The sequence below is a fragment of the Poecilia reticulata genome, chromosome 22 (genome assembly GCF_904066995.2).
Source record: "Poecilia reticulata chromosome 22, P_reticulata-male-v2, whole genome shotgun sequence".
NCBI classification, from domain to species: Eukaryota; Metazoa; Chordata; class Actinopteri; order Cyprinodontiformes; family Poeciliidae; genus Poecilia; species Poecilia reticulata.
The window spans coordinates 24,268,746-24,282,934 of record NC_088851.1 but is presented as its reverse complement, the minus strand read 5'-3'; the positions used below and the strand labels follow the sequence as shown (position 1 = coordinate 24,282,934).

The following is a 14,189-nucleotide window of genomic DNA, read 5'->3' as shown; positions in this document are numbered from 1 at the left end:
AGAAGAGACTGAAGAACATTTAGATCATTATCAGCTGGTTTTATTAGTGTTTCTTGACCCGACTTTGGAAAAGAGGAAATTATTTAGTTAGTTAGTTACAGCTTGACGTATAAAATGTCATTTTCAAACAGTTTTGTCGTCTCCCACAGAAGTAAAATCTAGAAATCTTTTTCTATGTGAGCTCCATAAATCCTGTCCTCTTCCTCCTTTTGAAGTCCAACATGAGTAAATCTGGAAGAGATTGTCCTTCCAAGACGTTTTCTGCCTCCAGTCCTGCTAAAGATGCAGCTTTGCTTTCCTTTTCTTCAACAACTGCTTTATCTCCATCGGAGCTGAGGTTGGCTCTCGTTGTGCCTGTCAGTATCTTTGGCTTCAATGGAGCTTATAACGCACAGAGTGACGCCTGTCATCGTGAGGAACATTCCCACTACGGCCCCTGCAGAAGCAAGTGGAGGAAAAACATTTTTACTGACGCATGAAGACAGAAAACGGTGAATAATAGATGCTGCAAAGAACACATGACTCACGTTTGCCTCCAAACTCTTCCCCCAGCAGCTTTCCCGTCAGCAGAGTGCAAAGGAAGGTGAGAGAGTTCGCCACAGGAACAGCAAGAGACAAATCTGGATGGAAAAGGCTCTGATTTATTGAGCTGTGTTTGTTTGTTTGGCAGCATATTAGGGTCATTCTACATGTAAAAAGAGGAGGAAATGTCCGCTTAAAATCTCAGAAATGTATTAACTTTTTTTTTTTTTTTTTGAAAGAATTGCATGGAAATTTCCAGTTTGAAAAGTCAAAATTTTGCTAGAATTTTTTTTATTTAATCAATTTTCAAGAAAAACATTTAGATTAACAAAACTGAGTTTGAAAAGAAAGTAAAAAATTTGCACACAACAAAAAAAACCCTGAATTTCTCAAGAAAAAATTTCTAACTTTGAAAAGTCAAAAATTGGTGAGAAAAGAAAATAATCATTTGAGATTGATCTAACAAAAATTTGAAGAAAAAAATATATGGAAAAATTCCTAATTTGGAAAAGTTAAAATTTGGATAGAAAAAAATATATATTTTGAGAATAATCTCGGAAATTGTCTAGAAAATTCTGGGTTTCAAAAGTCAAACATTTTCTTGAAAAAATATAATATTTTAAGAATAAAATAATCTCAGAAATGTTTCCTGGAAAAACTTGAAAATTCTGAGTTTGAAAAGTCAAAAAAACAAATTTTATCTAGAAAAAACGTGGACATTTTTGATAAAAAAACAAAACAAAAAAAAAAACCACCTTAAACTTTTCATACTCAGAAATGTCATTTTTATAGAAAATTTCTGAGATAAATCTAAAAGTTTCTGAGTTTTTTTCTAGCAGACTTCAGAGATTGTCTTTTTTTTGGCATAAATTTCCTTTTTTAATCTAAAATAGCCATTATACATTGTACACATGAGACATCAGTCATATCACCTCTGAATCGTTTCTTACCAGTTGTTGACAGCGTATAAAAATAAACCAGAGAACCACTCTGGTTTATTAGAAATGGGACCAAATACTAAAAAAAATAAAAAATACGTTATTATCATTCAGCAAATGACAATAAAGATTACAATTAAACAGGAAACATTTCAGAGTTTTACACCAAACCTTTATGTTTAGAAGGAGAAACTTGATTTCAGCGAGCAGCTGACAGACTCGGTTGGTTTCTGTCACATTTTCTATCCCCTCTGAACCTTTTTTCAGGAAAGGGTTTGTGCAGCCCCACAGCAGCGACACCAGCACCAAACTCAGCACCTCCGCTTCAAACACACAACACCGTCACATCCCAGCATCACGGTTAATTTATTATCACACAGCAAAAATACACTGCAGTTCACTGAAAATGGAGCTAAAATGAAAGCAGCATCTGCTACGTAAGTCAAACCTGCACGGAATATGTTTCATTACTGACAGACTAAGTAAAATAGTTTGTTTACAATATTTTTAAATCATAAATAATGAAAAAGCTAAAAGCAACAAAACTAAAATGACTCTTTTTCCTTCTTTTGCAAACTGAAGGAAGTTTTCACAATTTTCCCTTTTCTGTTTTCAAAAACACAACTGTGTATTGAATAAGAAAAATTAAAATTAAAAACGATCTGAGTTTTGGAAATTGTATGCTTTTTAGAGTTTTCATAAACATTTTTCACAAAAGACTGTTTCGTGGAGTAATTTCTCTTTAGATTTAAAAATTACAAAATGTAGAATCGATAATGACTACGAAGCAATTTAACACACATTAAACATTTTTAAAATAGAGCGAATAAAAGCCAGATTTGTTAGAAATAGTGAAATACCCGACTGGGTCGCTAACTACAGCGTCAGAAACAACAAGCAGGAAGTTAGCAACTCGCTACACCTGATGAAGAGCTGCGCTACTTCCTTAGCATCGTCTGTGTTAGCTTTCCAGCTAGCTAAAAAGAAAGTTGAACGTTTGAATAAACTCGAATCCAATGACAACTATAAATATGGCTAATAGTATTTTAAAACAGCACCAATCGAACCGATTCCACTCACCTATGGTCACCATCGTCACGTCAACTGCATCTTAGTCGCCTAAAAGTTGCGTTCAAGATCACTCTGGTTGTTCGTTAATATTTTTAAACCAACCGACATTTATTTATATTCTCACGTAAACTGTGTATGGTGTTTAAGATTATACTTTAAAAATATAAAACCAGTTGAAATATGTATATCAGTTTTACGTCGACTTTATTTTTATTGCACTAAATGTCATTTAGTTATTTTAACTTGTACCCATGAATGTACCATTCGTGCTTGTGTAGCCAAGTCTCTCCACTAGAGGGCGCAGTAACTCCTAAACAATCGTTGGCTGAATAAATTTATCCTCTTGCAGCTCACTTTGAGCGCTACACGTTACATTTTTAAGGGTCAGGTCATCCAAAACTGTTTCTTTGTAGATGGAAGGGAATTGATTTCTAGCCATTTTGTCTAGTTTTTAGTGGCACACTTGGAAATTAATGAGTCTTGTTAAATCCAATAATTAAATTGCACAATAATCACAGCAATATTTGCATTTAAATACAGCAGTATTTGTATTTGTCAACCAGCAGAGTTAAAATTAGTCAAATTGCCTCTGCAGTTGCCAAACAGCCTGCTCTGCTAATGACTCTTTGTGTAATTTATTGAATCACATAACTGACATGTAAACAAACCAATATATATATATTCTTATTCATACATACATGCCTATGAGAGTTTTTTGTCAGTTTAAAACTATGTTTTGAAAGTAACAACCTTTAGGCAGGTACGTTTTTATTAAGACCACGTTTCTGTTTTAAAAATGTTTATTTTTATTGGTCTGATTTAATAAGTTAAACGCAATGTTTTTATTAGTTTTGAGAAGAAAATCATCATAATTAAGAAAATATAAAGTCTTGAAAATATTGTTCTATGTGATTAATCTATGTAATCTGTTTCACTTAAGGAAACAAGTCACTAAAACCAATTAACTTTTCAATAATATTCTAATTTATTAAATTTGGCAGTGTATTATAGAACTGAATTTGTAGCCGTTTCTTGTAGGAAAGTCTAATTTTGGGATATTTTCTGATTACTAAGCAACAATAAAGGGATTCATACTTATTCTACTCCATCTATTATTTATATGGAGTGCATCACAATGCTTCTGGAGAAATTAAATCCTTGGTTAAAACATAAAACATTGTATTTTTTTATTATAATCAAGACTCAAAAAGAAAGACAAACAAAAACAAAGACAAAGGAGCAGTGAAAATAAAGTGCAAAATACTTTAGTGTCAAATTATTAAAGATTCACATCAATGGGTTTTGCTGACAGATGCTAAACAAAACATCTTCATTGATTCTTCATTGAAATACGTATTTACTTCCTGTAAACCTAAAGCTAATCTGTGAGGAGAACACAAAGACAGAATGATGGGAATTAAATCTGTTACACTGTCATCTACTAAATCCATAACTGCTTCCTACGTGATCATTCTGTTTCCAAACTAGTGAGCAGCGAACAAGTTCACGGATGTTTGTAGAAAACGTTGAGAACCATTCCCTTGATGTTTTCTCAGAAAACACTTCCTTCATAATCCACAGTTTGTTCCCTGTAATCTGAGCACTCCAGTTTCCAGGCTGAAGAAGATTCCCGCAGGGTTCAGTCAAGTCGTGTTGGTTTGAATTCAAACCTCGGCCAGTGGAGCTGATTGCTATGTGTTCAGTGGGGAGGGCGTGTCGTGCACGGTGACCACAGTGGACTCGCTGTAGTCGCTGGTGGTGCTGAACTGCTCGGAGTGATTCCCGTCCGCTCTGGACAGCTGGAAGCCGTCCTCGGACACCGGGTTGGAGTGGGTGATGCTGCCCGACACGGAGCTGACCCCCAGGCTGTTCAGAGGAACGCTGCCGTTAAACGTGGACTGGGACGTCTTCGGACGAGGTTTGGAGCCCGCCCGGCCCCCCAGCAGTCTGGACTCATGAGTCCGTCTGACGAGCAAAAAAATACGAATTTTCTAACCAGGCTGCAAACATCTCGACATTTTAATAGTACAATAATGTAAGAAATCAAATAAGTATGAAGGTGTGTTAGGGCCGTTGTTTATGAGTGAATTTTTAGATTAATCTAAAAAAAAAAAAAATTCAAAAAAAAATTCTGAAAATTTTAGACTTTTTAAACTTAGGAAATGTCCGAAGTTTTGACTTTTACAACTTTTTTTTTAGATGTTTCTGAGTTTAAATAGTTGAAAAATTTCTAGAAAAAAAACAACTGAAATCTTGAGAATAATCTTAGAAATTTTCTAGAATTAAAAAAAAAAAATTTAAAAAATTTGCTAGAAAAAAATCAGAAATTTTTTAGATTAATCCCTGAAATTTTTAACAAAAAATAAATAAAATTTGACTCTTGAAACTCAGAAATGTCCAAGTTTTTTCTAGCTAATTTCTGAGTTTATTCTAAAAATTTCTGAGTTGTTAAATACAATCCTTTTTTCAACGACCCCAACTGTGTTTCCACTGCATATATTATATTAAACTTTCTCCACTGGAAAAACACAAAATCTTTCCAAGCATTTTTGTCTAGTTTCTAATGCAAATATCCAACATTCAAATAACTTAAAATGAACTTACAAGTAGCTTTTTAATAAAGATATGGAAGTTTATTTTAAGTAAACAATTTAATATTTATTTCACAAAAAATAGTGTTTCCTCTGGCAGGTTTTTTCACTTATTACAAGACATTTTAAAAATGTATACCCAAGAATTATTGACTCAAAACAAGTTTATTAATCTTGATGAAAAGTTGCTTCATCAGGGCAACAGAAAAAATCAGATATTTCTCTCTGGGCCTGATGAAAAGCCTGAACGCTGCAGAAGGCATCCAGTTCTCCCTGAAGTGGTAAAAATAGATGCAGCTCTGGATAATCAATATGCAGGAATGTCATCTTACCTGTTGTACGTCTTCAGGACGATGAGAACAAGAGCAAGAATGATGATGATGCCGATGACAATGACAGCAATCATAGCCCCAGAGCCTGAGAACCGGAAACAGACGTGAGCCTGACGAACGGCTGCTTTTCACTTACATTTGCAGAAATCACATTTTATCCTCTGGCTGTTTAGAGGCTCAAACTTCCTGCTGGGGTCTGGAGCTGAAAGTGGCTTTTTTATAACTTTGGCTAAAAGATTTAACTAATGGTTTTAAATATATATGCAAGTTTTTGCAAAAACTGAGGTGTTTTTCCAGTTTTCCTGCCATATTTGCAAAAATGATGTGGAATCTGGAAGTTTTATTTTTTTTCCATCTCACAGAAAAAAAAATCCGTCTTCGTTTTAGCAAATTTTTTATAATTATCCTTATTTTAAGTTATAAAAAATAGAAATAACATGGTGATTTTTTACAAACTACAAGTTTTTTCAGCAATATTTGTGTTGAATTTGTACAGAAACAATGCTGAAAGTAGCTAAAAGTCATATTTATTTAGATAATATATTTTTTAGAGATGTTTCTCGGGATCTTCCAGATTTCATGCAATGGAAAAAATAATTTTTTGCTGAATTTTATGTTTATCTTTATTTTAAATAATAAAAATAGAAATAAAATGATAGTTCTTTAAAAATTAATCTATTTTTTCCCAAAAAAAATCTTTGTAACATTTAAGTTTTATTTCATTAGACTGATGGTAAAAATGACTTTTTAAGCTTTAAAAGTTGCAGCGACACATAAATAGAACCTTCAATATAGCAGTTTTCTTATTTTATCAATCAAATCTAAGAAATTTTCTTCTCTATGCTGCCAAATTACATCAATGTGAGAAGATTAATATTTAAAAAGTACTTATTGAATGCAGAAGCTGTGATTTTTTTCATATTTGATCAGTTTTTATCAATACATTCTGCCACAATGAGGACAAAATGAAAATGATTTCATACCAAGTGTTGCAACACACCGACAGCATCACTCACAAGTAAACAAAACAGAGCAAATATTTTCTCCTGCATGCACGACGGACTGTCTAGTTCACCAGACATAAAGTGAAATGAAACCAAAACATGAGCAGAATGTAAACTTGGTTCTTACTCTGGATCAGAATTTGTTCTCTAGATTTCGTCACTGAGGTTGTGTTCGAAGAAGCTGTGGTGCTGGGCGCAGACGAAGCAGATGAACTCATTTTCAGCAAAAACCTGCAAGAAAAAGAAAAACTTTCAGCTTTTTTCCAACAAATCGGAGATACTGAAGAACATCTGCATTAATTTTCGCTCAGTTGAAGATGAGAAAATAAATTTGTAATAAAAAAAAAAGAAAGAAAGAAATATGTGGCACAGCAGGTTTATTTGTCCAGCTCTGTTTTGGTGCATTCAAAGTGCTTTCATCAGACAAAACGGAAAGCCACGTTACACTTTCAGATCTCCATCTAATCTAGTGATGTGCGTCACGCAGAGATCCTCTATTGTTTTGGAGGATCCCTCACATCGTTCAGGAAACGAGCCGCACACAGCCGTGGGTCCCTTCCCGGTGGAGACAGACTTCCTATTTGTGAAAACATCACACCAGCTGTCACTCAGTGGTTAGATATACTATGAGATTTACGTAAAGCTGCAGTTTGTACGTTTTATAAATAAAAATATGTTTGCTACATGACAGATAATCTGTGAAGAGATCAAACTCTTCCACTTCCTCCCTGAGCTGCTTTGCCAAAACATCGCTCCCGACCAAAAACAACCAATCACAGCCAGGAGGCAGGTCTTAGCGCTGTTAATCAACGCTGCTAAATGTGCTAATGGCAGAGAAACAATTTACTGTTACAGAAAAACTGTTTATCTGGCATAATTAGTGGCTATGCTAACTAGCTATAGCACTCACAACATGCAGCATATCAGCAAGAATGGGAAGGGGGAGGAAGGATGAGCAGCACAGCATGAGATCGTGATTGACAGCACCAAGACATCAAGTCTCCTGGATCTGATTGGTTGCCTCCAGTTAGCACTGAAGGTGAAGGAGCTTAAACTTTTTACCATTTTTGTTTAAACTGTCACTTGGTCATAACAGTACAATATGAGAGATAATCTGTGAAAAAAATCTAGCTCCTTTCTCTTGTCCCAGTGCTAGCTAGAAACAACCAATCAGAGCCAGGAGGCGGGTCTTAGTGCTGTCAATCATGACTCCATCCCTTGCTCTTTGCTGCTGCTACATGTTAGTTAGCAGATAATCGGTTTTTCTGTTACAGTGAGTTGTTCCTCCACCATTAGCACACATAACAGCGCTTTCCTGAGGATGATTGGCAGCGCTAAGACCCGCCTCCTGGCTCTGGTTGGATGTTTTCTTCATAGGAGCTCAGGGTTGAGGAGGTTGATTTTGTCACAGATTACCTGTCTCATATTATACTGTCATGATATGGTGACAGTTTTAACAAATGTGTAAAAACCATCCATCCATTTTCTTACACCCTTGTCCCCTAATGGGATCAGGAGCGTTGCTGGTGCCCATCTCCAGCTAACGTTTTGGGCGAGAGGCGGGGTCACCCTGGACAGGTTGCCAGTCTGTCGCAGGGCAACACAGAGACACACAACCATGCACACACACACATTCACACCTGGGGGCAATTTGGAGAGGCCAATTAACCTGACAGTCATGTTTTGGACTGTGGGAGGAAACCGGAGTACCCGGAGAAAACCCACCATGCACAGGGAGAACATGCAAACTCCATGCTGAAAGACCGGGGCCTGGAATCGAACCCAGAACCTTCTTGCTGCAAGGCAACAGCTCTACCAACTGCGCCACTGTGCAGCCCTGTGTAAAAACCATTTTTTATTAAAGTTGCACACTGCAGCTTTAAGCAGAATTTAACAAAATTAAATTTTCTCTCATGCGACATGGAAATATTGCTAGAATTCTCTAAATTATACCTAAAGTACCACATTATATCTCATCACATAATGTGCAGTAAGCATTTTAAATTCAGGCGAGTCACAGTAAAGCTGCAAAGCGCCGTTTGAGGCTGAACCACAGCGTTCAGGGAAACAGGTGGAACTATCTTGTTTAATTTGCATTGGCAGTAAAAAGCTGAGAACCCGGCGGATGGAAACTCAGGACATAAAATCAATCTGCTGCCGTCTAAATCTGATCCACCTGTCTGAGGATTGCAGTCAAATGAGCTGGAATTTATGCAAAACATTTCAATTCACAAAGATATTGTTCAGCTACATCAAGTTATAAACCACAGAGGTTAATTAAAAGATGCTACTGACTGCAGTTATTATAGGACATTTTATTTAGTTGTAGTTTGAAAAGTAAACTTCTCAGAAAAGCAGAAAACAAAAAAGGGAATTAAATATGAAAATCTGAGAATGTATCTGGTGCTTTTCTAAAAATGTCAAACTTAAATGGTGTTTGTTTTCATTTTTAATTTTATTATTAAAAATAATAAAATTAAAATTTACTTTATTCAGGCAGCTGCAAGTTTAACCCATAATCAGCTCAGATATTTTGAATTTTCAGCTAAATCTTCCCTCTAAAATTTTTTATTTCATTAACTGCAAGCTTTTGTTTTCCTATGAAATCCTGAGAAAGTGTTAAATTTTTCCATGCAGCTACACTAGGGATGCACTGATATAATATTTTGCTCCGATGTCAATATCCAACATTAATATTGATTAATATTGATATTGCCGATAACGATATTTACCAATCTTAAATATATTTCACCACCGTTTTGACATGCAGATGGAAACACGATGAAAATAAATATCTGATTTTTAGCACTTCGGGTTTATTTGTCGGACCGATACGATACGTAAAAAAATTATTAGTATTGGCTGATATCGATCCTAATCTTTACATTTAAAATATCCATTTCCATTTTCTTACACCCTTGTCCCTCAGTGGGGTCGGGAGGGGTGCTGGTGCCTCTCCAGCTAACGTTCCGGGCGAGAGGCGGGGGTCACCCTGGACAGGTCGCCAGTCTGTTGCAGGGCAACACAGAGACATACAACCATGCACACACACACTCACACCTGGGGGCAATTTGGAGAGGCCAATTAACCTGACAGTCATGTTTTTGGACTTTGGGAGGAAACCGGAGTACCTGGAGAAAACCCACCATGCACAGGGAGAACATGCAAACTCCATGCAGAAAGACCGGGGCCGGGAATCGAACCCAGAACCTTCTTGCTGCAAGGCAACAGCTCTACCAACTGCACCACTGTGCAGCCCACACACATTTAAAATAATGAAGTAAAAATGTTCATCCCGCAGATAAACTATAATCTTTATTTTTATGTTCAGCCACATATTTAATCACTTTTACTTTTCTACTCACAATCAGCTGCATTTATTTCATAGCTTTAGCTGCACGATTGAAAAAGAAAAATATTTTAAGTTTGTAATATAAAAGCTTCTCCTTGACATCTCCTTCCCACGTTTATCACCAATGTTTTATCCTGTAATTTATGGGAAACTGCAGCGGCCCACGCCGGTTTATCAATCAAAGTTTACAAGCTTTGCATGTCCAGGAGACCAATGGGAACTTTCCATCTAAAACTGAAGAGGTGATAAAAATAAAAACCTGACTGACATGAAAATGAAGAAACAGAAAGTCGAAGGAATCAAGATTTACTTTTTATTCCCTAGAGATGAGAGTTGCGTTGGATGTTTCTGTGTGCGGAGCGAGTTCTGCAGCTTCCTGCTCATCAATGAATCTTTACGTGTTGACATTAAGCACAAAGGTTAATAATGACGGAGACTTCCGGTTGGAATGCGTGAGGAGTAGACGCACGCTTGGACTGCTGCTACATTTGTGCTTTCTATACCTTTTTAGAACCCCATCTCCTTTATAAAGATTACATTTTTTCTTTGTTGCTGTTGTTAATATTTCTTTCAAACTTACTTCGTCATGTCCAAGGCCAAAGGAAAATCCTCTGAACGAGAAAGAGATGCGCCGCCGGCTACTGCTAGTGTAACATAGTTAAAATGGTTCGGGTTAAATCCTGCTAAAATGTACCATCTGCTGGTAAAAAGTTGTATTGCCTTCACCTAGAAAGAGCGGGGTATTATGGGTAATCCTCAGAGCCATGAGGATCACCGACGAGGTAACGTGTCTCTGCCATGTCATAAAGAAATATTATTTATGCATTTTGTGCAATGTGTTTATGGTTTTCGTTTTTGCATATTGTTGAAATATGTTCGGTTTGAGTCACGCTAGTTCTGTTATTATGTCGTTTTTGTCATGTTTGAGAATGTTTAGTTCGTGGGAAAGTGCAGTGGGAATTTCCCACGCGGTAACACTATGGCTCCTCCTTGCAGGAGCTTGTTGTATGCCAGAGACTGACTTTACCTCCATGCCCGTTCTGTAAAATGCAGGTATGTTTTACCAAATCTTCTGTAGCAGATGGTTGGCATGAGTCTGAGTTTTATATTAACAGTTTTATTTAATGATGTAGTTCATTTATGTTTCTGCATTGTTCTAAGGTTATATAAACTAAAAGATAAAAATGGCATCAGTAAATAAAATGTCAGCATTTTATTTTATTTTTCAGAATATTTTAACTAGTTACTTTATTTTCTCTATATAAGACACTCACTGGTTGTTCTTTTACTGTAAAACAAAATCCACTATGCGATCACTGTAATTTATAATGATTTTATTGTAGTTACTTTATTATGGGTAATCCTCAGAGCCATGAGGATCACCGACGAGGAGCTTGTTGTATGCCAGAGACTGACTTTACCTCCATGCCCGTTCTGTAAAATGCAGATGGAGAATTAAAGAAACCGCTGATGCCAACTTGAGCAGCTCCTTGTCATTCATTGCTACACCAATAGAAGCCACCAGAACCACATAGGCCACATTGGTGCCGTGACTCGTCCAGAACTACATCGGACCGGGCTGGTGACTTCTGATCCTCACGTCGCTGGAGCTCCACTGTGTCATCTGAGTTTTCAACGGAAGTCTAAGTAGCGCATCTGAGTGTGTTTATAAATCCTTGTGAAAGGACATTTCTTTTGAATGCTCTTGGACTTTTGTCAAAATGAGTTTCAGTAATTTTGGACAATCAAATGTGACTCCACTCTGTATTGGGAGAGGTAGAGGGTTCTTTAACACCCCTGTTCCATTTTCACTGGGTGACCAAACACTGGGTAATCCATTACTTGATGTACATACTGTAAATGACTCATTGGTGACTGGGGAAACTGTTACACCCAGTAGTCAGACCTGTCCTAATATTCAACCTCCTCAGTGTTCTAGCACATCTATTCCAGATTCTCCTGTTAATAATGCTGGGCTAGTTGATCAGATGAGCACTATTGTCCAACAAATAGGGCAACAGCTAGCTGATAGTGTTATGGCACACCTGAACTCAAGCAGCCCAAGTGGAACTGCAATTAAAACAACTCAAAATGAGAGCCATCAAGTCCCATGCAGCTCACTGGATCTTTCTCAGGTCCAACTCGTCTCCAGAAGCCAGGTGAAGGAACCACCTATTTTTAAAGGGGAGAGTTCAGACACGGTGACAGTTGATGAATGGGAGGACTCAATGAGAAATTACATAAAAAAGAGTGGTGTGCAGCAAGAACACCAGGCTGAGGAGATCCTCATCCATCTTAGAGGCAGAGCAAGGGATGTTGTGAGGTGTGGAATACGCAACTGTGGAATTGATGTTCAGCGCAATCCACAAGCCATCTATTCACTTCTGCGCAAACATTTTGGGTCCGATCAGTGCTCCCCCGTACCACTTGCTGATTTTTACTCCACCCGGCCGAGAGAGAATGAGGATCCATTCGAATATTGGCTAAGATTGAATGGAGCAGCTGATGTTGCTGTTAACCGACTTAAAGAACAGGGTAAGACCTTTGACAATCCAAGTGTTGAAGTTACTCGCATGTTCATCAGAAACTGTCCATGTAAAGATTTAGCTCTCACCTTCAGATCCAAGACCATAGAAAAATGGTCAGCACAAGATGTTCAGGAAGTGTTGGATGAGTATCACATGGAAAAGGGACTGCGGTCTGCTGAGAAAGAAAGCAGAATCAGTGTGAACCGAGCAGAGGTGGACTGCACAGTGCCCACATCTGTTCATAAGCAGGAACTGCAACAATGTGTAGCCCCGGACAATTCCACTATGGAAAGACTGATTGGCATGTTGGAGAAAGTGCTACTTCAAGCCCAATGCAACTCCCAGTCCAACCGAAGGCAACTTGTTAAAAGCCGTTTGCCGAATATTAAAGGACTGAATGACATACCATGTTCTGTGTGTAATGATAATTCTCACACTGCACGTACGCACTGCCGACAGAACAATCTGTGCTTCTTCTGTCATCTTCCTGGTCATTCAAGTCGAAACTGCCGTCAGAGAGATCAGCTACCTTCCCACAACCAGCAGGAAAACTAAAAGATCTGCGTGGAGGGGAGGACAGCGCAGATCGTCTTAGTGACACTCCCACCTTGGATTCTTCTGATGATGACTGTGAGACACTGTACGCTAATTACAGCAGCAAGATTCCACCGCAAAAGACACTGATTGTTCAAGCCCCTCAGAGACTTTCTAAGACTGACAGCTTGTTCTACACAGATGTGACTGTTGGAGGCAAACATTCCCTCAAAGCCTTGGTTGACAGTGGATCAATGGCATGCACCATGAGTGAGGAAGCTGAAGCAAAACTTTCAAGCTATCTCACAAATCTGGATAAGAAGCCAGCTGCTGATTTTGTTATTGTTGGATGTGGAGGTCATGTCGTCACACCTTCTGCATTGTATGAACTCACTCTAACAGTTTTTGGCTTTAATGTCTTGATCCCTGTCTTAGTGGTTCCGGGCCAATCTGACGAAATGATATTGGGCAGTAATGCTATCAGATGGCTCATTTCACAAATGAAAGTCTCTTTTGATGAAACAACTGACTGTTCCTCTCAGAGAGGCATTCACAAAGACAAATTGCCCTGTTTAATGTCTCTGCTGTCAGATTCGATGTCCTGTGACCCAGGCATGAAACCCATCAAAGTGGGCACAGCCAAACTCAAAAGGTCTGTTACTCTCCAGCCCCTAACTGAACATTTAGTTTGGGCCAAATTGCCTACATCTGATGTTTCTTTGGTTGGCTGTTCAGTCATCATTGAACCGACTCAGTCCAGGTGCAGACCCAGACAAATTCTAGTGGGGAGAGTTGTAGCGCCATTGTATGCTGATGGTTGTGTACCTGTCAAGATTGTAAATCCAACTGAAAAATCTCTCACACTGAGAAGAAATGCAAAAGTTGCCGATGTGTCCACTTGTGTTTCTGTACATGACTTCACCAAACCTGAGTGCATCCAATCCAACACACAGTACACCAAAGACCCTGTAAAAAAACCAGTAGCTGACGAGGAGATGTCTCATATTCTGAGTGATATTGGACTCCAGGACTTGGACCTCTCATCTTGTGAAGTCTCCCTCGAGTGGAAAAATAAGTTACTGCAAATCATTCAGCAGTATGAATACATCTTTTCTCGGCATAAAATGGACTGTGGGGATGCTACAGATTTTGTGCACAGAATACGTCTGGTGGATGACAAACCCTTCAGGCTACCATACAGGCGTGTTCCGCCCTGCCATTATGAAAAACTGCGCACTGCTCTGAGTGAAATGGAGGAGTTGGGAATTATTCGTAAATCACAAAGCGAATACTCCTCTCCTCTGGTCCTGGTTGTTA

General features: G+C 38.0%; 2 protein-coding genes and 1 long non-coding RNA gene across 4 annotated transcripts in view; 1 reads left to right on the top strand and 2 right to left on the bottom strand.

The window, feature by feature from the left end:
• Positions 1-14: 14 nt before the first annotated feature.
• Positions 15-2,652, bottom strand: tmem234 (transmembrane protein 234). The gene is made up of 5 exons (XM_008399927.2): positions 2,541-2,652; positions 1,632-1,783; positions 1,473-1,539; positions 528-620; positions 15-436 (listed from the first exon to the last, which is right to left on the bottom strand). Exons 1-5 carry the CDS (start codon positions 2,551-2,553, stop codon positions 318-320), a joined length of 444 nt encoding a protein of 147 aa, XP_008398149.2. The 5' UTR covers positions 2,554-2,652; the 3' UTR covers positions 15-317.
• Positions 2,653-3,693: 1,041 nt separating this feature from the next.
• Positions 3,694-14,189, bottom strand: part of ncmap (non-compact myelin associated protein) — a 29,536-nt gene continuing 19,040 nt past the window's right edge. Inside the window, exons 3-6 of one of the 2 annotated variants that reach the window (XM_017302526.2) lie at positions 6,904-7,035; positions 6,586-6,689; positions 5,455-5,539; positions 3,694-4,496 (exon numbers count right to left, since the gene is read on the bottom strand). In XM_017302526.2, coding sequence (XP_017158015.1) covers positions 4,223-4,496; positions 5,455-5,539; positions 6,586-6,676 — 450 coding nt within the window. In that variant the 5' untranslated portion in view covers positions 6,677-6,689; positions 6,904-7,035 and the 3' untranslated portion in view covers positions 3,694-4,222. The remainder of the gene's footprint in view (positions 4,497-5,454; positions 5,540-6,585; positions 6,690-6,903; positions 7,036-14,189) is intronic. The other variant, XM_081603231.1, reaches the window with a different exon arrangement.
• LOC145550001 (uncharacterized) lies at positions 10,455-11,287 on the top strand. Its single transcript, XR_014085814.1, has 2 exons — positions 10,455-10,863; positions 11,179-11,287. It is a non-coding gene; the product is annotated as an uncharacterized LOC145550001 (long non-coding RNA).

What these genes read in the sequence shown, in the direction of transcription:
- tmem234 (XM_008399927.2), bottom strand. An exon ending in TTCTCCTTCTAAACATAAAG is followed by an intron (nt 1,540 to 1,631) that starts GTTTGGTGTAAA and finishes TATTTTTTTTAG; the next exon opens with TATTTGGTCCCATTTCTAAT. An exon ending in GGAAGAGTTTGGAGGCAAAC is followed by an intron (nt 437 to 527) that starts GTGAGTCATGTG and finishes TTGCTTCTGCAG; the next exon opens with GGGCCGTAGTGGGAATGTTC.